The sequence below is a fragment of the Lynx rufus genome, unplaced genomic scaffold (assembly GCF_022079265.1).
Source record: "Lynx rufus isolate CCGP_SWC_20201006 ecotype Redwood Valley unplaced genomic scaffold, mLynRuf1.p SCAF_9, whole genome shotgun sequence".
Lineage (NCBI taxonomy): Eukaryota > Metazoa > Chordata > Mammalia > Carnivora > Felidae > Lynx > Lynx rufus.
In genome coordinates this window covers 111,215,086-111,236,736 of record NW_025814897.1, presented here as the reverse complement: position 1 = coordinate 111,236,736, position 21,651 = coordinate 111,215,086, and the positions used below count along the sequence as shown (strand labels likewise).

Sequence of the window (21,651 nt, the reverse complement as noted above, 5' to 3'; positions counted from 1 at the left end):
TGACAGCTCGGAGCCCGGAGCCTGCTTCGGATTCTGTGTCTCCCTCTCTCTCTGCCCCTCCCCCGTTCATGCTCTGTCTCTGTCTCAAAAATAAATAAACATTAAAAAAAAAAAATTAAAAAAAAAAAAAAAAAAAAAAAAAAACGATAGCTGGGGGCACCTGGGTGGCTCAGTCGATTGAGCCTCTGACTTTGGCTCGGGTCATGAGCTCACGGTCCGTGAGTTCGAGCCCCGCGTCAGGCTCTGGGCTGACAGCTCGGAGCCCGGAGCCTGCTTCGGATTCTGTGTCTCCCTCTCTCTCTGCCCCTCCCCCGTTCATGCTCTGTCTCTGTCTCAAAAATAAATAAACATTAAAAAAAAAAATTAAAAAAAAAAAAAAAAAAAAAAAAAACGATAGCTGGGGGCACCTGGGTGGCTCAGTCGATTGAGCCTCTGACTTTGGCTCGGGTCATGAGCTCACGGTTCGTGAGTTCAAGCCCCACACTGGGCTGTCTGCTCTCAGCACAGAGCCCACTTTGGGTCCTCTGTCCCCTTCTCTCTCTGCTTCTCCCCTGCTCATTCTCTCTCTCCCCCTCTCTCAAAATAAATGAGTTAATTAATTTTAAAAAATAGCTGGCTGGGGGCACCTGGGTGGCTCAATCTGCTAAGCATCCGACACTTGATTTCAACTCGGGTCATGATGTCAGGGTTCATGGGATCGAGCCCTGCCTCAGTGAGGAGCCTGCTTGGCATTCTTTCTCCCCTCTCTCTCCTGTCTCCCCTGCTCATGCTCTCTTCCTCTCTCTCCCTGAATAAACTTAAAAGAAAAAAAATAGCTAGTTGGTAATAGTGTCATCTCTTGCTAATAAGACCCCCTCCCCTCAGCTCCCAGCAGAGCCAGAGGACCGAGAAGCCAGGGGACTGAGCCTCCCGGTACCTGCATGGGGGACCCAGGGGGCTGTCCTGGAGTGAGCTCGGCCTTTCACGATCGCTGGTATTTCCAGCTGGTCATGTGGCACACGTGAATGTCAGGGGGACAGTAGCGGAAGAGAGGACCAGGCGGACGGTGGGGAGTATTCTAAACTCCAGGCTCTCGGCTCTTGGCTTCTGCTGCCCCTAGACGCACCCCGGCCTGCAGCCTCCTGGAGACGTGGTTCCCAGCAGATGAGGCCGCGACAGCGACCCTTGCTGCCCCCTTCCTCCCAGACGCCTGCCAGTGTCAGATGTGTTAAGGAGGGGACGGCCCGGACATGAGAGACACAAGAAGGGCAGCAACACCCAGCCCTGGCGGGTGGGGCTTCCTGGAGACCCCCAGAGAGAGCGCAAGAGGCAGAGGTCACCTTAGAGGAGCATCTGTTGCAGGAAGTTGGGTTTTTAAGGATCAAAAAGCACAGAACCACGTAACGTCAGCCCCGATGCTTGTATACACAGATTCACACTCACGCCTCAAGCTCGCCCCGTTCCCTGGGGCTGTGCCCTTGGGAATGTCCTCCCCAGCCTCGGGAGAGGTCCCCTGGCAGGAACCTGTAGGCGGCTCGGGCGCTGGGGGCTTCTGTGTGTCACCCTCTGTGTGACCACTTCTCTCTAGCGTGTGGCTTGCCTCGGACTAGGCCCTCACCCACTCCGGCTCTGGGAGCTCAGCCACAAAAGTCACCTGTGAGTGCCAGCCCTTTGGAAAACAACCCAGCTGTTTTCTGGGACCCAGCAAGGGCCTGGGAGGGAACGTCGGGTGCTCTTGGCAGGGACAGCAAGGAGAAAGTCACACAGGCACACTGGGAGCACCCCGTCCAGACAGGCCCTACGAGAGACACAGTCACGGACAGGGTGGGCCTGCGAGGGTCAAAGACAATCTCCGGGACACTGAAATGCCCGGCGGCAACCCGGGAGGTGGGGTTATGGGGGACACTCCGCCCTTGATATTGTTATGGGGTTTCCAGATTAGCCACCACGAACAAGGAGCACCCTTTCTAACCAGGAAAAAAAAAAAAAAAAAAGTCACAAGGGAAAAACGACAAGATGTGCAGAGAGGGGAAAGTGAACGCTGTCACCATTCTCTGTGACGGCGGGACAGCTGATAATTCCAGAAATGCCGAGGTCACAGGAAGGGGTCCCCCTGGCCGGCCACCGATGGTGGGGACCCCCCCGGATGGCCGGGCCTCCTCCCGCGCCCACTCACCGGCGGGTACAGCGTGGCCTTGGTGCTGGATGAGCTGCTGGACGAGGCCCCGGTGACGTGGTTCCGGTCGTAGAGGGGCACCCCGCCCCGGCCGCCCATCAGGCTCACGGAGCTCATCACGGACTTGCCGCAGGAGATGCCTGCCGCGGGGGAAGGGACGAGGTGGCTCAGGGGCCGGGCCACCCCCCCCCCCCCCTGCCCAAAGCACACCCTCCTCGGCTCCCGCGGCCCCCAGGCCCAGGTTCAGGCCCCTCTGCCCACCGCCAGGGTGCGTCTTCCCCGCTCACCCCAGCCGTGCCCAGGGCCCTGGCGCACGTCGGCTCCTCACCTGTGAAGGGGCCGTGCTGCGAGCCGCCGGGGGCTATGAAATGCAGGGGTACGTGGGGGGTCCCGCTGACGTACTCGTGCGGGAAGGGCCCGTTGGCCCCCGTGTAGCGCTGACACACCACGCGCTGGCAGACGAAGTAGACCCCGCCCATGACAAAGAGCGAGAGGATGATGCCCACGACCGGCCCGATGGCACTGCCGTGGGCCGGGGTGTCGTCGGAGGGCGGCTTGGTGATCTCTGCCAGAGGACGGGCGGGAAGAGACGGTCGACGTTAACCGAGAAGGACAGGCCCTCCCGCGGGGGGTGGAGGCCGTGTGCCCTGGAGGGGCCGCTGGGGTCCAGGCACAGCACCCGCTGGGGGAGGGCGGGAGGAAGGGAGAAGCTGGGTGCTGGGGCGCCACGCCGCACCCCCCCCCCCCGCCCCGGCCTGCCCGGAGCACCCTCCCCCCTCCGCCCCACCCCTGGCGGAGCTCTCCACGCTGCCCGACAAGCCCTCAAGAGCCGTCTCAGGTTCATCCCCCAGGGTCCAAGGGCTCTCTGGAGGCCAGGTGACGCCCCAAGTCAGGTGGGCCAGGAGGCCGCTGGAGCCGGTCACCAGGAGCTGACAGGGGCCACGGGGGTGGGGGCAGGCAGGCAGGGCCTGGGGGCTCCGAGCCGCGCCAGCGGGGGACTTGGCCCACGCGCAGGGGCAGAGCTGGGCTGATGGAGACCCCGGGGGCCGGAGGCCTTCACCAGCAGGGCTCGCTGAGCCCCACGCGCCTGCTGACACAGAGGTCCCAAGTGAGGGCAGTGTGAGGGGCAGGGGCCAAGCCCAGGCTCGGGGGGCCCAAGGGTCTTTCTGCGCATCCTGACGGGGAGACGAAGGCCGGGGGCGGGGGGGTGCTCCTCAGGCTGCCCCCCGCCCTGGGGAGGGAGCACGGAGACTCTAAAGTCAACTTCGGCGAAAAGAACATTCACTTTCCCATCAGGCCCAAGAATTCCGTCCACCGCGTCCCCTCTGGCCAGCCAGAACCCCAAGCAGAGGAGGAAAACCGCCGGCTTGGGCGACCGGACCAGACTCTGGACAAATGTCGCCCCTGACTCCGGAGGCGCCATCATGCCAGAGGCTGAAGAGAGACACGGTCAGACTGGCGCCTGCCAGCAAAGGGGTGGGGGCGTGACCCCCGGTGGCACCCACGGCCCCCCTCCGGCCCCAGGTCACTCACTCTCTTGAGACGCTAACTGAGGTGCCTCACCTCGCTTCACACGAAGGGACAACGTGCTCAGGGAGCCCTCCTCCTTCCCTGCTCTCAACACCCCCTCCCGTAGTCAGCTCTCAGCCCAGATACCCCTACAGTGAATGCAGAGCCCACATCCTCAGACGTGTGCACACATTCCCACTTCCTGTCTGAGACTCCGGCTCCCTCCCCGTCGGAATCAAAGACAGCCCTTCAAGAGCCACCACCTCCAGGAAGCCTCCCTGACTGCCCTGGCCTCACATCCCATGGCCGCCGTACCCCTGACTGTACAGGCCACGTCACTCACGGGGCACGAAGTACCATGCGCCTCCTCGCCAGAGAGCAGGCTGGCGGGGAGAGGGCCACCCCGACCCCCATCCTCTGATGGGGATGCCTGACAGAGGCTGCCGAGTGAGGTCCTGGTGGGGAGAAGCATGCCCTCTCAGGCACAGTCAGCCCCAACCACAGGGGCCTGCCTCCGTCACAGCCGGAAATACCCCCGTGGGCTCACGCGCCCCCCTCCCCCTCCCAGCTCAGCCCCACAGCTGCCCCTACCTCCAGGCAGGCTTCCCTGCCGGCCTCCCCCAAGGCCAAGTGCTCCCAACCTCCCAGCCTCCTCTGTCCGTGTACCAGGCCCCCAGCATATCTTCTCCCTCTAGACCCCACACTCGTGGGGAGCACCCCAGCCCAGGGTGAACCCTCCACGGGAAGCTGGCTCACCGCACATGAGCTCATCCGAGCCGTCGATGCAGTCAGGGAAAGAATCACATTGCTGCTTGATGAGGACGCACTGGCCACTGGCGCACCGGAACTGGTTGGGCAGGCAGACGGCTGCAGGGGGAGGGCTTGCGCTCAGAGAGGCTGCAGGGCGTGACGCCGCCAGGAGGGCGAAGTGGACAGCCGCCAACCAGCGCTTCCCGCCCCGCCCCCGAGACCCAAGAAAGGTCTGGGTTCCAAACGCAGAACGGACAAACGGGACTCTTTCTAGGATGGGTTCAGGGAATGGTCACAGCAAATCCGGTCTCCACCCTCCCCTCGATGACCCCTATTCCAAGGTCTAGGCACGGCTGGCAGGGAAGGGACCTCAGTGACTCCCAGGAAGTACTTATCAGGCTCCTACCACGGCTCAGGCCCATGCAGAGCTAGGACTAACACAGCCCCTGCCCCGAGGCTCTCCTGAGTTATGGGGAGGTGACAGCCAACTAGAGGAATGACCTAGAATGGGTGGGAGCAGGGGCAGGTGATATCTCAGCAGAGCTCCCAGGGTGGAGGACTAGGAGGGGGGAGCAGGGCTCAACCAGGAAGGAAAAGGCAGCTCACGGCCTTTTAGACTAAGAGGAGGAAGGCTGGGTATGGTCCGTTTCCCTCGTGTTCCAGAATGCCAACCCAGAAGGAGCTACCGTTGCAGAGGAGGGCGCTGCCCAGGGGACTCAGCCATCGCCCACCCCCAGTGCTTGCTATCCAAGCTCTCCAGCCACCAAGCGCCCCTCCCTGGGAGCCGGAGGTGAGAGGACCCTGCCCTCGCAGCGGGTGGGACAATTTGTTGGTAACAAAGGAGAGGAAGCTTCTGAAAGAGAAGGTGCAGCCCAGAGCCCGAACTAGGGCGTGCTGTGGGTGCTGCACGTTGCTCCCAGAGAAACATTACAGGGGGAGAGGCGGGGGGACGGTTCCCAGCCAGGGCTCCTGCCATCCACTGAGACGGCCACCTAAACACTCGTGCTAGGGCAAGGCTGTATGGCTGGGCTCAGCAAACGTCTCTGCCAAGGGCCAGGCAGCACGTATTCAGGCCTTGAGGGCCACGGGTCTCCATCGTTTTAGTGCAAGTAAACAAGCGAGCCTGGCTGTGTTCTCACACAACTTTACGAAACCTGGTGGCGGTCTGGATCCGACTCTCAGGCCGCGGTTTGCCACCCCCTGGCCTCCCACCTCCATCAAATTCTCGGAGGGTCCATAAGCTGCAAAGACTTAACATGTGCGGCCGTACAGGACCAGCTGAGGAGATGAGCCCCCACCCCCGGGCCTTCATCTTCCGTAAACGGCTGCTCATCACGAACGGGGACAGTAGACGGTGATCCACCAGTTGTGGGTTATCTCACAACAGCAGCCGGTGGCTACGGGGGAGGCAGAGCAGCCCATCAACAGCTCGGTGGCAGTCGTGGGGCCGTGGTGCTGACGCTCTGTGGCACGAAACCACTGAGCAGGTCGTTCATAAAAGGGAAATTCAGAGAACGCCCAGAAACAGAGGTTAAGGTTAAACAGAGGTTAAGACCGCACTGCTAAGGCCTAAAGGAAGATCCTGCTGGTCAGAGTGGACCGAGATGACTGAAGCACATCTTTTTGTCACGTCCGGCTCACCGGGTTGCTAGAAACCACCCAGGAACAAGCATTATCCCGCAGACTGCTCTGTGGAGGGCAGCGCTGCCTTCGGGGACGGGGATTTATCCAGCTGACTACTGGATTTGCCTGGGGTTTTTGTGAAACTCTCGAGCCAGGGGCGGAAGGCAAGTGACTCTCCCAGCCTCCCTTCGAGCCAAACTACTTGGCAGGACAGGGTGGGTGGCAAAGTTTTCCTCCGTAGGCCTACGAATAACATTTTCCTCTCCCAACCTGAGGATTTAGCGGTTTCGCTCGGGACAAACGTTCTACCCTACTCTTGCGTGGCCAGCCTGGGTTCACGCTCCGGGAGGACGACAGGGCAAGTGGCTTGCAGGGGGTGGGAGAATCTCAGGAAGGGGGCAGCCAGGATGAGGCCGGGGAGGGCGGGGGTGGGGCAGGGCCTGCGAGGGTCCCCGTCCAAGCCAGGGTCCGGGCCGGCGGGCAGGGGCGAGCCGGTGGGCGTGCCCATCCCAGGGCTGCCGGGGGCGGGGCCAGCGGGCGGGGGCGGGGCCGCTCTCACCGTCGCAGTCCGCCTCATCCGAGCGGTCCTGGCAGTCGGCCTCGCCGTCGCAGCGCAGGCGCAGGTCGACGCACTGGCCCCGCGCGCAGGGGAACTGGGCCGCCGAGCACACCGGGCAGCCCTCCTCGTCGCTCTGGTCGTCACACTCGGGGAAGCCGTCGCAGCGCCAGGCCCCAGGTATGCAGTCGATCTCCCCAGTGGCACACGCGAACTGGTCTGGCGAGCACGTGGGAGGCTCTGCAGAGAACAGGAACACCATCACGCCCCGCCCCGCCGGGCCATGCGCGGTTCAATCGCCGTGCGGCACCCGCGGGGTCTCCACTGCAATGTGACCTGCCGCTGTGAATCTTCTTTGTTGCCTTTTTTTTTTTTTAACCGTAGAGGGGATGGGGGGTGTTCGGGCAGAAAACGCTCTGGGCTGGAAACTCGACCCCGACCGCTGAGAGGCCGGGGCACAACCCCTTCGTGTGAGTCTCCATCCCCTCACATGCAACTCAGGGCACTGGGCCAGGTCTCTGAGGATGCCCACGGTACCCCCAACTGGAGCCCTGCCTTTACCTGCCTGGGGTCCCAGGCTGGGCTGCCAGTCTGCTGCACCGTGTGCACGTCCGCCTGGCCACACCTGAGTGTCCATTGTGCGCACACACGCACACGCACGTACACATGCACACCCCTTAGGAGATGAAGGGTCAGAGAGCAGGTGCTCAGGACCAGCACCTGTTACAGGTCTGGGGCAGCTGCTGCAGTGGGACTGGGACTTCATGGGACCCACGGACACAGCGGGGGCCGGTGGAGGACCTGCAGGGTACCTTGCTGAGGAGTGAGCTAAGGAGAGGCAGGAAGGCGAGAATACCACGGTGAGGGGGTGCAAGGAGGAGTAGGAAGGCTCCCAATGGAGGGAGTCACCTGAAGATGGGGAGCTGGGTGGGTGGAGAGGAGACCTGGGGCCACCTCCTACCAGCTGACCACGGCGAGTCGTTCCACAACTCAGATCCAACTTCCTCAGCGCAGGCCAAGTGCAGGCCAGGACATGGTTGGGGCGCAGGGTGGGACAGGAGGGAGTTGGACAGGTCTGGGGTTGAACCTAGCCCCCCTCGGCAACTGTATAACCAGACAACCCCCCCCCCCAGCTCCCCGATCTCCATTTCCTCGTCTCTGAAACAGAAGCAGCAACGCTAGACCCACGCCCCTCACGGGACAGCAAGGTGAGTGTAGATGTGTGTGGCCATGCCGACTCGGGAAGGGCTCAAACAGCTTTCGTGATGGCGTGCTGAGAATGCTGTCTGGCTCCTGCCACTTCACGAGGCACGAGGGTCCACGTCACCCCTGAGAGCCCCTCGGAGCTCTTATCCTTCTGTGCTGTCCCCAGAGAAGTAGCCAGGCATCAAGTCTGAAGGGCCAACGGCAGGGGAGGGGCAGAGGGGCACATCATTCAGGAGCCCCAGGGCTGTGGTCCAAGGGAGAGCAGAGCACTCTGTGCAGCCCCCTCTTTTCCAGGGCAGCCTGGACATCTGTGGGAGTGGCAGAGCCACTCAGGCCACAAAGCCACTTGAGCCCTGGGGCTGGAACCTGGGGGAAAAGCCATAAAGACGCTCAGGAGGGTCAAAGCGGCCCCCAGCAGGGACAGCCAAATGTCCCCTCTGCTCTCAGCAAAGCTCTCTGGGGTTCACAGTGTGAGAAAGGACCAGCGAAAGCTCCTGTGGCCCTACCCCTTGAGCTCCTTGGCAATGGACAGTCTCTCCAGGGGCAAGGCCAGCTGAGGACAGGCATCTGTGTTGTACTGGTGGGCATGTGCTGTCTTCTGTGTAAGACACAGTGTGGGTGCCGTAAGGGGTGAGGATAAGCAGAAAAGGGGCAGGATAAAGACCAGCCCCCAGGAGCTCACAGAAGAGAAGGGGAGATAAGAAGATCCAATGTGACCTGGAGGACACTGAGGGCAGCAGAGAGGAAGCCCCAGGATTTGGGCTTCATCACAAGTGACAATAACGGTTGTCCCTTTTTGTTACTACTGCCGTGTCCCACAAGTAATAGCAGCTGGCATTCCCGTGTGCCACGTTGGGGACCATGCAAAGTGCTCGTTACTTAATGTCACAACAACTCCAAGGTAGGCACTCTCGACTGCTCTATTTTGCAGAAGAGAAAGTGGAGGCTCAGAGAGGGCAAGTGACCAGCTTGGGATTGCTGGGAAGTGGTAGGGCTGGGATCTGAACCATCTGAAGGTCTGTCTGACCTTAAAGCTTATATTCTTGACCACTCCCCACTCAGCTTTAGGGAAAGAAGAGAATCAGGCATGGAAGGAGAAAGAAAAGACAAAACTACAAAAAGAAAACAGACAAGCCTGCTACTGGAGTTGCAGACTTCAGCACCCCTGCCTGACAGCTCACAGGCAGTCAGGGGGAATACAGACGGCTTGAACAACACCATCCGTCAACTGGATCTAACTGATGTCTACAGAACACTTCCCCCAATAGGAGCAGATGGCACATTCTTCTCAAGCTGACATGGAACACTCACCAAGAAAGATCACATGCTGGGTCATAATATTAAAAGGATAGAAATCATAAAAAGTATGTTCTCTGACCACAGCGGAATTGAATAGAAATCAGTAACAGACTAATAGCTGGGAAATCCCCAAATATTTTGAAATTAAACAACACACTTCTAAATAACTCAGGGGACAAAGAAATTGTCTTAGGAGAAATTTTAAAACATGTGAACAAATTGAAGAAGATATAATTTATCAAAATTTGTAGGATGCAGCAAAAGCAGTACTTAGAGGGAAATTCATAGCCCCGAATGCATACCCTGGAACAGAAAGGCAGGTGAAGGGAGAGTTGGCCCTGGAGAATGGATGCCACATTGAGTGTGACTTTAAAAGGATGCTGGGCAGAGACCTGGCAGGCAGGGAATCAAGTCCCTGTCTGGTGTCCCAAGAGAAAGTGCTGAGGTCACACCTACCACCACAGGTCAGCAGGTTCTGCAGGAGCACGAGGTGGACTGGGCATGAGCACCGTGGTGTCCCGTCACCCTTGGCAATGCAGATGTGGGAGCAGCCACCGTTGTCCCGGGCACACGGGTGGGCCGCTGGGGAGACGAAAAGAGAGAGGGGGTCAGGCTCGGCCTCTCACCTCAGGACTGACTGTAGCCCCAAGGGTGCTGGAAACTAGGGCCAGGCAAGAACTCACAAGAATGGTCACTCCTATAGGCCAGGCCCCTGCAGTTAATCCCACTTAATTCCCAGGGCAGCTGACAGAGTCTACTTCCATTAACGTGCATTTTACAGACAGGAAAACGAGAGGCTGAAAGCACTCACACTAGCCCGTCTACACTAGCTCCCACTGCTCCCACAACCATCACTCTACACTGCCTGTCTCTCATGGTGTAGTGCACCACCCCCCACAAACATATGTCCACGTCCTAATACCTGCAACCTGTGAATGTGACTTTATTTGGAAAAGGGGTCTTCACAAATGTAATCAAATTAAGGCTCTGGAGATGAGGTCATCTTAGATTTTTGGGGTGGGCCCTAAATGCAACAACAGATGTCCTTATAAGAGCCTCAGAAGAGGTGAAGACACTGACACAGGGGAGAAGTCTACGCAGGGACTGTCTCTCTCTCTCTCTCTCTCTCTTGCCCCACTGGAGCCATGTGGGCCCAAGGAGCACCTGCAATCACCACAACGTGAAGGACACACAGAGCCGCCCCAGCCCACAGCCCCCAGAGCGGGCCACAGGCCTGCTGACACCTTGACCTCGGACGTCTGGCCTCCAGGCTGTAGGAGAACACACTTCTGTTGCGTTAAGTCACCCAGTTTGTGAAGACTTGTCATGGCCGTCACAGGAAGCGAATACACATGGGGATAAATAGCAGGACGGCACATCCCCAGGGAACTTGAGGTTTTCGATTCAATTAACTGAATTAACCAACACCTGAACAACAGGAAGACGCGGAGGAGGGTGGCTGCCCTCCCCCGGGCGAGAGGAAATGAGAAAAAGCACTACCCCCCCCCCCCCCCCCCCCGCCCCACGGAAAAATCAGTGTCCTGCCTCAACCTCGGGGGTTAAGAGTTTAAAGTGACAGAAGTCACGGTTTAGAGCAGGGGTCAGCAAACTTTCTCTAAACAAGAAAGTAAAGGGTTTGGGCTCGATGGGCCAGACCATCTGGCACAAGTCAGCTGTAACACAAGGGTGGCCATGGGTGATGCACAAACCAATGGGCGTGGCTGTGTGCCAATAAAACTTCACTATAAGATCACGTGATGTCCAGATGGGGCCTAGGGGCTGTGGAGCGCCACGCCTGGTTTAGAGTTTAGCTGTAGAATTTCGTGGGTAAGCAGGTTGGGTGCTCCACGTCCCAGGTAAATACGGGAGTGCTCACTCAAGGATCTCCCACCCTCACCCAAAACAAGGAGCCTCTCCCTACACATCACACGTTGGCACTCATGGGGACATCCCAGTTTCCAGCTTCATCCCTGTTTGTTAAGCATTTCCTGGCTCTCCCAGCCCCTCAGGTCCAAGGACCTGCTGGTCGGCCTGCCTGGCTTTCTGCCAACACCGGCAGGTCTGGGCGTTCGTGGGCTCAGTGTTCACCATGCTGAATGGTTCTGAAGGCTGTGACACCCAGTAATCAGTGGCTTCCCTGAGAATGGTGTAAGGGGCCAGGGAAACTCAGGCATTCTCACCCCTATCCATTGGGTGCCTCAGCTATCCGGAAGCCGTTGGCCCAGTGACTTCACTTAGGCAGGACCTGGCCAAGAACCCACAAGGACAGAAACCAGCCACCCGGCAGTCAACACAGAAGTGACCAATTCGCTCCATCGGAGGTCACGCCCCCAAGCTCAGAGCAGGGAGCCTCACGACCTCACTCAGAGCCACGTGTTTGGACTCCACACATAACTCTGATGAACTCGATCTGCCCAACCCACCGGGGGTAAGCTTCAGAAAAGCCAGTGAAGAAACAGGGGCTCTGCCCTCAGATCCAAGCCCTGCCGTGTTGATCAGCCCGTTGCCGGGGAAGTTAATACCCTTTCTAAGCCCCACCCTCCTCAGATGTAATGCAGAATTAGGGCAAAACAACACAGGCAACATAGTGATGCACTGAGCACAGGGCCTGGGGGCTAAACGGTCAGAGCAGCTTTGCAGAGCAGGGAGGCCGAGAGAAGCTTATCCACGCAAATTGCCACACCTGACCCTGGGTGGGGGCCGAGGAAGTAGCAGGAGTTACTCAGAGCAGAGGAAGGCGAGCAGAGACAAGGACTCCAGGGACGGGACACGTGGCCAGCGGGAGCGTGAGGGGCCCAGGTGAGGCGGCAGGTGGGGCAGCCCCCCCATCCCGGGCCTTGAGAACAGGGAGCTCGAAGATGGCCAGACCAGGAGCATCGCAGGACAGGGACAGCGATGGCCCTGCTCACCGCTCTGTCCACGCAAGCAGCTGGCAGCTGGGGTGTATTTAGTGAAAGCAGAGTGAGAAAGACAGACAGACAGACACATTTTCCTGTGTCCACCTATAGTCCTACACAGAGCGGGTGGAGAAACCAGAGGTCCCAAGTGTAGGGGTCCTGATCTCCCAGCCCTTGGGCACAGCCCAGACTGTCAGAGGAAGAATCCTAAAATGCCTCCAATCTCCCAGCCTAATCCCCAACACGGCGGATGAGGTTCTGCTGGAGTTAATGAAAGGGGACGCTAATTTGAAAGTGGGTGACTCTCACGGGACCCTGGAAAAGCCGAGCAGATTGTCCGGCTGGTAGCAGACGAGGAAGTCAGGTTCGGATCTGTTGCTGAGATGGAGAGGCATACTGAGGACCCGAGAGTGGCCCCTGCCAACAGCCAGTCAGCCCGCAGCCCTCACGCTGGCCAGCCTCCTACTTTCTCCGAGGGGCCGGTTCAGGGCTCTGCACAGGTGCCCCCCGCTCCGGTCGGTCGGGGACCTGCCCACGACACTGCCCGCCCTCCACGTACAGAACTCCTCCAGGCTGATGTCCTCCACGGCGTGGATGCCGGTCAGGTGGGCCACCCGGCCCTGGACTCGAGTCCGCTTGTCCCCGGTGGTCTTCTCCACACGCTCGATCATCTGCTGCTGGCGGTCAATCCAGTACAGGTGCTGGCCCAGCACGGTCAGGCCCACGGGCTGCACGATGCTGGCATCCTCCAGGGTCAGGCGGTTGGCCCCTGCAAGTGGGACAAGTGCCCCCCGAGTGGCCGCTGACCCCAAGCGCTCAGCCCATGCTCAGCTCGGAACACAGGGCCGCAGGGAGCTGGGGGGGGGGGGGTGGATTCTGTGCTCTGGCCGGGGCCAGGAGCCGGAGCGGATTCCCTGGAAGCTGGCCGACCTGGCACCTGGGCTGACCCCTCCCTGCAAGCACGGTGCCGCCCCCTCCCCTCCCCCGCCCCGCGAACGGAAGAAAAGCCCCTCTAAGCAGGTCTCCAGCCCAGAGGCATCCGGGTCTAAGGCGGCCCCGGGCAGAGCGGCCACAGGGGTGGGTGCTGGAGGCAGAGGGGTCCCGGCCCACAGTGTGGGACCCTGGCAGGTCACCCACCCTCTCTGAGACGCCTCTTCTGCCCTGCCACACGGGGATCATTCAGGACCCACGTCCTGGAACTCTCAGATGATAATAGTACTCGGTAGACATAAAGCCCCAGCATGACGCCCACCTGACGAACACGGAGGCTGCCCCCACTGTTCCCGATGACAAGGAAGGCCGGGTGTCCCCGGGAAGGTCAGACGTGTGGGTTGCCGAGGGACCCAATCCCTGGGGAGGCCCCAGGGCACCCACCTGACAGGTCGCAGCTCTCGATACGCTTCAGGTCCGCATCCACCCAGAAGAGCTTGCCCAGCCTGTTGTCCACCACGAGGGCCACGGGGCGGATGAGGCCCGTGGTGAAGAGGACCTCACGCTCGGTGCCGTCCAAGGCCGCTCGCTCAATCTTGGCGGCTCGGTCCTGCATGTTGGTGAAGTACAGGTACCTGGGGGAGGGGAGCAGGTGAAGGGTGTTGAGTCCCCCCCATCCCTCACCGGGAACGAGCTCGCCAGGCGCCAGATAGACCAGCCCCTGACCCCGCGGCCATCCAGCCGGGCTTTGGAAAGTCACCAGGCACAAGGCCCCGGCCTCTCAGGGCTCGCCCCCAGGCCCTATGGGGTTCAATGTCCCCCCAAGAATTCCCATCCACCCAGAACCTCAGAAGGGGACCCATAATTGGAAGCTGAATGTTTGTAACGCAGTTACGGTGAGGCCATCTGGTCAAAGAACACCCGGAGCCCCCAGAAGCTGGAAGAGAGACAAGAAAGGATCCCCGCAGAGCCTCTGAAGGGGGCACAGCCCTGCCACCGCTTGACGTTAGATTTCTGGCCTCTGGAATCGTGAAAGAACAAACATCCGCTCTTTTCACCTCCCCCCGCTTGTGGTCATTTGTGGCGGCAGCCTTGGGGACCAGCGCCCACCCCAGCGGCTGCAGCAAAGGAGCCCCTGCCTCCGTGGAGGCCAGCCTCGAGGGAGACTCATCAGCTTGCGGAAGAGCCACTAGGCTTGTGCTCCCTGAGCACTCGTGTGCCGCGGGGGCTGACATCACCATCGTCCTTCTCGGAAGAAGACACCGCACCCCCGAGGTCACTCCACCTGCCTGGGGTCACGGGGGCAGTAAGCGATGGGGTCAGGATTCCAACTTGGGTCTGCCCGGCCCAGGACGCGGGGTCGCGCTGGCCGTCGCCCGGCACGAGCTCCACCAAACGGAGCCCCCAAAAATCTGACTCCCGCCTGGCGCGGCGGCCGTGCACGAACCTTCCTGTGCTCAGCCTTGTTTCTGAGCTTTATGGCACGTGGCTTTAAGGCTCCCCCTCGCCCTGGTTATTATTCCCTTTGGGACCCTCCACGTCTGTCTACCTCCTCGTGGAAGGAAGAAGCTCTCGGGAGTCGAGGCCGTGCCCAGGAGGGTAGTGAGCTCCCGGTGGTGAGACGTATTCAAATAGCCAGCCCCCAGCTGGGATGCTATGGAAGGGATTTTTGCTCAGGGTTCAAATTTGATGGGGATGGTGCAAAACCTATGGATTAAAACTTCTATCCTTCCCGGGTCTCCCTGCCCCGGGGTGCAGCACCCCACACCGCGGTGCCCGCCCACCCCACCGCCTCGCACCCTCGCTCGGCGTTGACGACGATGGCCCGTGGCTTGTCGCGGTCCCCACGGAGCACCACACCCATGGCGTCTCCATTCAGCCGGTGGACGTTGATGGTGTTGGTGGCCTCACACGTCCAGAACAGCGTCCGGCTGTAGATGTCGATGCTGAGGTCATGGGGCTGCCTGTCCGGGTTTTGGCTCTGGCTTGGAGAGGTCAAAACGAAGGGCTGCATGTAACACAGGAAGAGATGGGCGTTGGCTACGGGCATCCCGGGAGGGCAGAGGCCTCGGTGCCCGAGTTCAGACTGAAAGTCGATCTCCGACCCTGCGTCTCGACCTTTCCTGTCGGATCAGCACTCCCCCACGTGCCCGCTTGAGAGGGAACCTGATCACGGAGAGGTCCTAGAAGGGCCCTCGCCCCTCGGCTCGGATCTCCAGCCCACCCCTTGGCAAACTCCCAGCGGACTGTCGGCTGCCACGCCCTCCGGGTCCCGTTCCTGCCCCGGAAGGGCCGCCTGGTGGCTCGACAGTCAGCCCAGGGTCACAGCCTCCTTCTCGACAGACATCTTCTCTTTTCTCGCTCATCGTCTTGGGCTCGTGCTTTGGGAGTAAGACCTTCAAGTCTTGTTATTTGTTCAACTCAGGGTGACAGGACCACAGGTGTATAGAACACAGTTCCACCTCTCACGGCCCTTCCCTGAAGGAGAGGCCGGGGGTGCAGGCCCGGGTGGGGGTGCGTGATGACACGCAGTGCCTGTCCCGAGCAAGGGGCCAGCCGCCCCTCCCGGCAGTGGTTTGGTCTACACTCTCTGGGTCTCTGCCCTGCCGGAGAACTCTGCCTGGCTCCGTGCCACCTGCTGTATCTCAGGGGGTTCCATGAAATGCCGCGGAGGAAGGGAGAGCCCGAGGTCACCCTCATCTGCCTTACAGACCAGAAGCCTCACTCCCTGGTGGATCTGGGCCCCTTGGGTTACCCCAAAAGACCGTGTTCAGGTTCTCAGGTGATCTGAGCTGGTGCAAGGCGGGCTTCCCCGGACGGCTACCAATGGTTTGGATGAAAAGCCCCTTCCTCTGAGGGCATCCTTAAGATGATGCTGTCACAAGAGCTCATTGCAAACTTCCTTTATCTCTTTGGCAGTCACTGAAACGAAGTCCCCTGGTGGCAAGAAGGGGCTTGCAGCCAAAAAGAAGCCCCTTCACCAGGCCCAGCCTCTTGAACCCAGCTGGAAGGGTACACCTCCCCCCCGCCCCGACACACACACACACACACACACACACACACACACACACACACAGTCCCACTGGGCGGCTAGCAGTGCGTGACTCACATCTGAACACAGAGCCCTTCTTTAAAGGGTCGTGTGCCTCTGCAGGTGATAACGCCCACCTCCCCAAGAGCTGGGCGCTCTGGGAGCCGAGCATCTGCTCCAACTGGGCACATCCCTTTCCCCCGAAGCACAGACTCTGGGCCCTGAGACCACAGCCCAGGGCAACTGACGGGCTGGGACTGAAGCAAGACTGCAGCCCGTCCCTGGCCGTGTCCCGGGCATCAACCCTGACTTTGGGACGCCAGCCATCAGAACAGGCAGCTGAGAAATGCACGGGGCGTGAGGTGACACGCGGCCCACACCTGTCCTCGGGCAGACGGATGACTGTCCGGTTATAAAACCGGAACTCCACGAATGCAAGATTTCTTAATAGAATCCTATTCAAGGCCACAGGCAACACCCCACCTCCTCCCCAGGACAGAGTAGCACCTAGCCACGTGGGGGCATCCACAGGGGTGCTGTCACAACAGCCCAAAGACCCAGCGTCCATCAGTGGAAGGACAGAGAAGCAAACCGTGGTCCACCCACACAACGGAGCGTTTTCAGCCTTAAGAGGAAGAAAATTCTAACACCTGCTCTGATACGGAGGAACCCTGAGGACATTATGCTAAGCGAAAGAAGCCAGTCACACACACACACACAAATAAATAAACACTGCATGATTCCACTTCTATGAGGTACTTAGAATATAGTCAGATTCGTAAAGACGGAAAGGAGAAGGGGGGTTGCCTTAGGGTGGGGGAGGGGGAGGGGGAGTCAGTGTTTCATGGGGACAGGCTTCCAGTTTGGGGAGATGACCGAGTTCTGGAGATGGTCGGGGGGTGACGGCCACAGGACAATGTGTGTGCTTCGTACTGCTGAGCTGTGTCCTTGGAAATAATTAAGATGATAACTTTTGTGTATATTTACTACCCTGAAAAAGTTTACTAGGAAAACAACTTAGCCAAAGTAGGTAACAACTTAAAACGTCGTCTTTGGGGGGCTCAGGGATGCCCCTCATAAAGGATCAAAGCCACTAGAGGGTAGAGTTTTGCAAGACGCACAGGGAGGGAAACAGATGTTTTCCAAATGAAGTAGGAACCCAGAAGGTGTTTCTTAAAAGGACTTTTCCTTCAAAGTCTTCCCTCGCATTTGCAGGACACCATGAACGAACCCTCTTGATGAGACTTCCAGGCAATTTGCGCCTGGTACCTTTCTCAGCAGGAAAGCCACCCATCATCAATTAACACCTCCCATTCTCCAAAGGACTCAAAGGGACTGTCACCTGCATGGTGGAGGGAAGAAAGGAATATATGCCCACCATTTCACCAGCTCTGCTCCCGCAGAGATGATACACAGCTGCCAAGGCTCTGCTGGAGTTTTTTTTTTTTTTTTTTTTTTTTTTAAGTTTACTTATTTTATTTTGAGAGGTGGGGGAGGGACAGAGAGGGAGAGAGAGAATCCCAAGCAAGCTCCATGCTGTCAGTGTACAGCACGATTCGGGGCTTGATCCCATGACCCTCAGCTCATGATCTGAGCTGCTATCGAAAGAGTCGGATGCTTAACCGACTGAGGCACCCAGGTGCCCCTCGGCTGGGGCTTTTTATTTATTTTTTTAATGTTTCATTTATTCTTAGAGAGACGGAGCACGAGCAGGGGAGGGGCAGAGAGAGAGGGAGACACAGAATCGGAAGCAGGCTCCAGGCTCTGAGCTGTCAGCACAGAGTCAGAAATGGGGCTCCAACTCACGAGCTGCGTGATCATGACCTGAGCCGAAGTCGGACGCTCAACCGACTGAGCCACCCAGGTGCCCCTAGGCTGGGGCTTTTATCACCAACGAAGGACACAGACCTCAGAGGACAGCCTGTTAACTTCACATCGTCGCTGGATGCAGTACTTTGCCAGAAGCGATGCTGAGCCCGTACACACAGCCCCAGCACCCAGTTCGGGGTAGAAAATGGCCAAGTGAACTTTACTGACACCAAAGTCACCCCAAAAATCTCCACCAGCAGCATTTCTCTGCATCGCTGTTGTAACAGTGCCGAGATTTCACCGTGACAACCTACGTGCCTACCCCGACCGTGGCCACGGAGCAGGTCAACATTTGGTTCCGTGGCTTCTGTAAAAGGAGTCCTTGAAAACAGGCACGGTGAGCCAGGCGCGTCCGTGAGCGAATGCCACACGAACGAAATGCCGGCCACCGCCGCCTGCCACGTGGAGACTCTGAGTGGGCCCCCAGGCTGCAGTGACAACGTCCTTCATGGGACAGGCCACAGAAACCTAGCACGGAAGCGGTCTGTTGTGCTGGAATAAGCATTCTGAAAAGAATCTGTCGGGATCAGTGAGTGATATGCCGGGGACGGCTGGAGCGCGACAGAGATTTCACACTTGCCAACCCACAGGTCGTCCGTGAGAAACGCTCGGGGAATGCAGAGAAGGGCAGGGATACACGAGTACACACAACCCCCCACCCAACTCCCTCCATCTCCCGTGGGCGGCGTCACGCCTGTGAGCGCGGGGCTCGTGACTTCCCGCCCGCCGTCCCGTCGGTTCACGCACACCCACGAGCTGCAGCCCTGCGCCCCCGCGTCCTCAGCAACTTCAGGTCTCTTCAAGGTAAAGCGCCGCAGTCACTTAGGAGTTCTGTCTTGAACCACTGAACGTATGCAGAAAGGTGCACCTGTATTTACGACGTCCCTATCTTTTCTTCACGTGTCACCGGCGAGAGTTCAGAGTGCAGTGCGCCTCGCCCCCTTCCCCCATCGCCCTGTGGTCTGCCTGTGTGATTCTGCGTCGTGCAGTGAGTTTTAGGAACGTAGATGCTGCGTTAAAGCAAACAGACCGTACGATTCCTACGAACTAAAAATAAATCCAGAATAACCAATACCAACCAGGCTTGCGCGAAACCACTGTGGGAAGAAAAAGAAAATCCCATTTCTGCATATAATCTAAGGGTTTCCCACTGCTCGGGATTATACCCTGCGATGACATAATTAGAACCCAAGCCGTTGTTGACGCAAGCCGTGCTCTGTTGGCAAAGCAAAGCGGGGGAGGGGAGGGGGGTGGGACTGCCATGGTGGGTTCCTCGCGGAAGTGACCCCCACATGCCCCGACGGGTTACACTTGCCTGGGTCCCGTCGTCCTTGGCTCGCTTGATGTTCTGGCGCCCGTCCACCCAGTAGATGAACTTGTCCAGGGGGTCGTAGTCGATGGCCTTGACGTTCCTCAGCCCGTGCAGGGGTAGGATGAGGTCTGGGCTGTGCTGGTCGTCGGGGATCATGCGGCTAATGGCACATTTCTGGCTGAACAGCAAGAAGGTGGTGGGCGCTAGAACGAGGCAAGCAGATGAGGGGGCTGCGCGTCAGCAGCCGGAGCCAAAGACGGGGTCGGCGGGGATGGACCGCGTCGCCCTTCGCGGCGGGGAAAGTGCCGGAAGGACCTAAAAGCACTTCCGGGGGGTGGACCGTGGGGAATTTCCCTCTCTGCACGATGCGCGTCTCTGCTGTTTCAGTGAGTGCGTGAGTTATTTTAAAGCAGATAGCAACTGATTTTTAACTTCTCAAGACTTAAGACAGAAGCAGGGAAACAGTAGCAAATAGTCACCTCCCACCCACAAATGTACTTGCTGCCTGGACAAGTGTGTGAGTTGCCGTCGGCCCTCAGGTGGTCAAGTGAGTGGTATGAGGTGAACGATGGCGTGGGAGGGGTCACCTCGTGGGGGTGTCAGTGAGCAAAACGGCCTCAGTGCGGAAACTGCACCGCTCAGGACGTTTAAGAGGCCAACAGCCACAGCCTGTCAGAATTCCAGTTGGGTGGCTTGAAACAAAGTCACGGCCCCCGGTCTGCCGGCCACAGGAGCAGAGACTCGAGTTACAGGCATCCCTGCTGGCTGATGGGTCACCTGCACCACCTGTGCTTGACCCCGCAAGGTCTGGCCCCCAGGGGACGGGGACAACAGGACCAAAGGGAGCCCAAGAGTAGGGAGGCCCAGGCTGGACAGAGGACCCGCTACTTCATCAAGACACAAACACATGGGCCAAGCCCTCGGCTGAGACGTTCCACGGGAGGATCTTTGGACATAAAACACCGTCCCTGGGGAGAGTACTCACTCACAGAGCCGGGCCTAGGCCTCTAGGTAACAGGCAGTGTATACAGTGCGAAACCTGCTCAGCCACCCGTGAACGCCGAGGCACCCCCAGAAAAGGAGCTCCTTTCTAGGGGCACCTGGGTGGCTCAGTTGGCGAAGCCTCCGGCTCTTGATTTTGGCTCAGGTCATGATCTCGCAGTTGAGGAGTTCAAGCCCCGCGTCGGGCTTGTGTGCTGCCAGCTCGGAGCCTGGAGCCTGCTTCGGATTCTGTCTCCCTCTCTCTCCGCCCCTCCCCTGCTCGTGCTTTCTCTCTCTCTCTCTCTCTCAAAGAGAAATAACAACGTTAAAAAACAGATAAATCGATAAACACTAGAAGAAAGAAAGGAAGCGTCTCTCTCCCTCGGCTCCCAGAACCAGCCTGACTTAACACGGGCGAGGGGCGCGGGAGCCAAGAAAGACACTCACGGCTGCAGTTGCGGCTGCTGGGGTCTAGGGTATAGTGGGAGGCGCAGCCGCAACGGTGACCGCCAGGGATGGCGAGGCACAGCTGTCCACACTGCCCGTTGTTGTGCGTGCAATCGTTGAGGCCATCCTGGCGGGAGGAGTGGAACACCAGGATGTCCATCACGAAGTCCAGGTGGCCCTGGATGAGGGTGCGGTTCCGGCCACTGGTCTTGTCGGCCCTCTCGATGCTGTGCAGGTTCCAGTCCGTCCAGTAGATGTAATCGCTGTACTGGGTGAGGCCGAAGGGGTGTGGGAGGTCGTCGGCAATCACAACCCGCTCCTGACCTGCGTGGAGACGCGCAGACGCGGCATCAGCAACACACGGCCGCCGACTGGTTCAAAGCTGCCCGGCCACCCGGGTCAAGGTCCAAGTGTTCAGCTGCTTTGGAAAACGAGCAGGGCCGGCTGAGGCCGGACGCCACCCACCCCGTGACCGGGCAACTCCCCTCCTATCCCGCAAGAGGAGCGCACGTGGGGTCCGCTCGGGCACGACATCGATGCGAGTGTGCACGGCAGCAACAGTAAGGGCCGCGAGCGGGAAACAACCCAAATGCCCGCCCATCAGTCGTGCGGGTGAAAAACGGTGGGCAGCTGAAAGAAGCCAGACCCTAAAGAGCACGTGCTGTATGATCACCAGGATAGAAAGTTCTAGAACAGCAAAACCGGCACCTGGAGACAGAAGCCGGGGCAGCAACCACACCCTATACCCCAGCAGCGGAAGACCCTTGTAATGAACCGTGGGGTAACCCAACGATAGCACGGCCACGTGCAGAGCCCGCACATGATGCACCACGCACGGGGCTCCGTGTCAGTGTGGAGATTACTTAAAATCTCAGAGGGGCGCCTGGGTGGCTCAGTCGGCTGAGCGTCCGACTTCAGCTCAGGTCATGATCTCGCGGTCCGTGAGTTCGAGCCCCGCGTCGGGCTCTGTGCTGACAGCTCGGAGCCTGGAGCCTGCCTCTGATTCTGTCTCCCTCTCCCTCTGCTGCTCCCCTGTTCGCTCTCTCTCTCTCTCTCTCAAAAATGAATAAACGTTAAAGAAAATAA

General features: G+C 59.1%; 1 protein-coding gene and 1 long non-coding RNA gene across 2 annotated transcripts in view; one reads left to right on the top strand and one right to left on the bottom strand.

Annotated features, from left to right (window-relative positions):
- LRP5 (LDL receptor related protein 5) overlaps positions 1-21,651 on the bottom strand; it is a 105,057-nt gene that overhangs the window by 5,297 nt on the left and 78,109 nt on the right. Inside the window, exons 12-21 of the mRNA XM_047070582.1 lie at positions 20,566-20,889; positions 19,141-19,340; positions 14,725-14,933; positions 13,370-13,560; positions 12,555-12,764; positions 9,555-9,680; positions 6,597-6,833; positions 4,421-4,531; positions 2,484-2,720; positions 2,156-2,295 (exon numbers count right to left, since the gene is read on the bottom strand). Of these exons, the coding sequence (XP_046926538.1) occupies positions 2,156-2,295; positions 2,484-2,720; positions 4,421-4,531; positions 6,597-6,833; positions 9,555-9,680; positions 12,555-12,764; positions 13,370-13,560; positions 14,725-14,933; positions 19,141-19,340; positions 20,566-20,889 (1,985 nt within the window). The remainder of the gene's footprint in view (positions 1-2,155; positions 2,296-2,483; positions 2,721-4,420; positions 4,532-6,596; positions 6,834-9,554; positions 9,681-12,554; positions 12,765-13,369; positions 13,561-14,724; positions 14,934-19,140; positions 19,341-20,565; positions 20,890-21,651) is intronic.
- LOC124504911 (uncharacterized) lies at positions 5,019-9,499 on the top strand. The gene is made up of 3 exons (XR_006960544.1): positions 5,019-5,204; positions 7,727-7,801; positions 8,862-9,499. It is a non-coding gene; the product is annotated as an uncharacterized LOC124504911 (long non-coding RNA).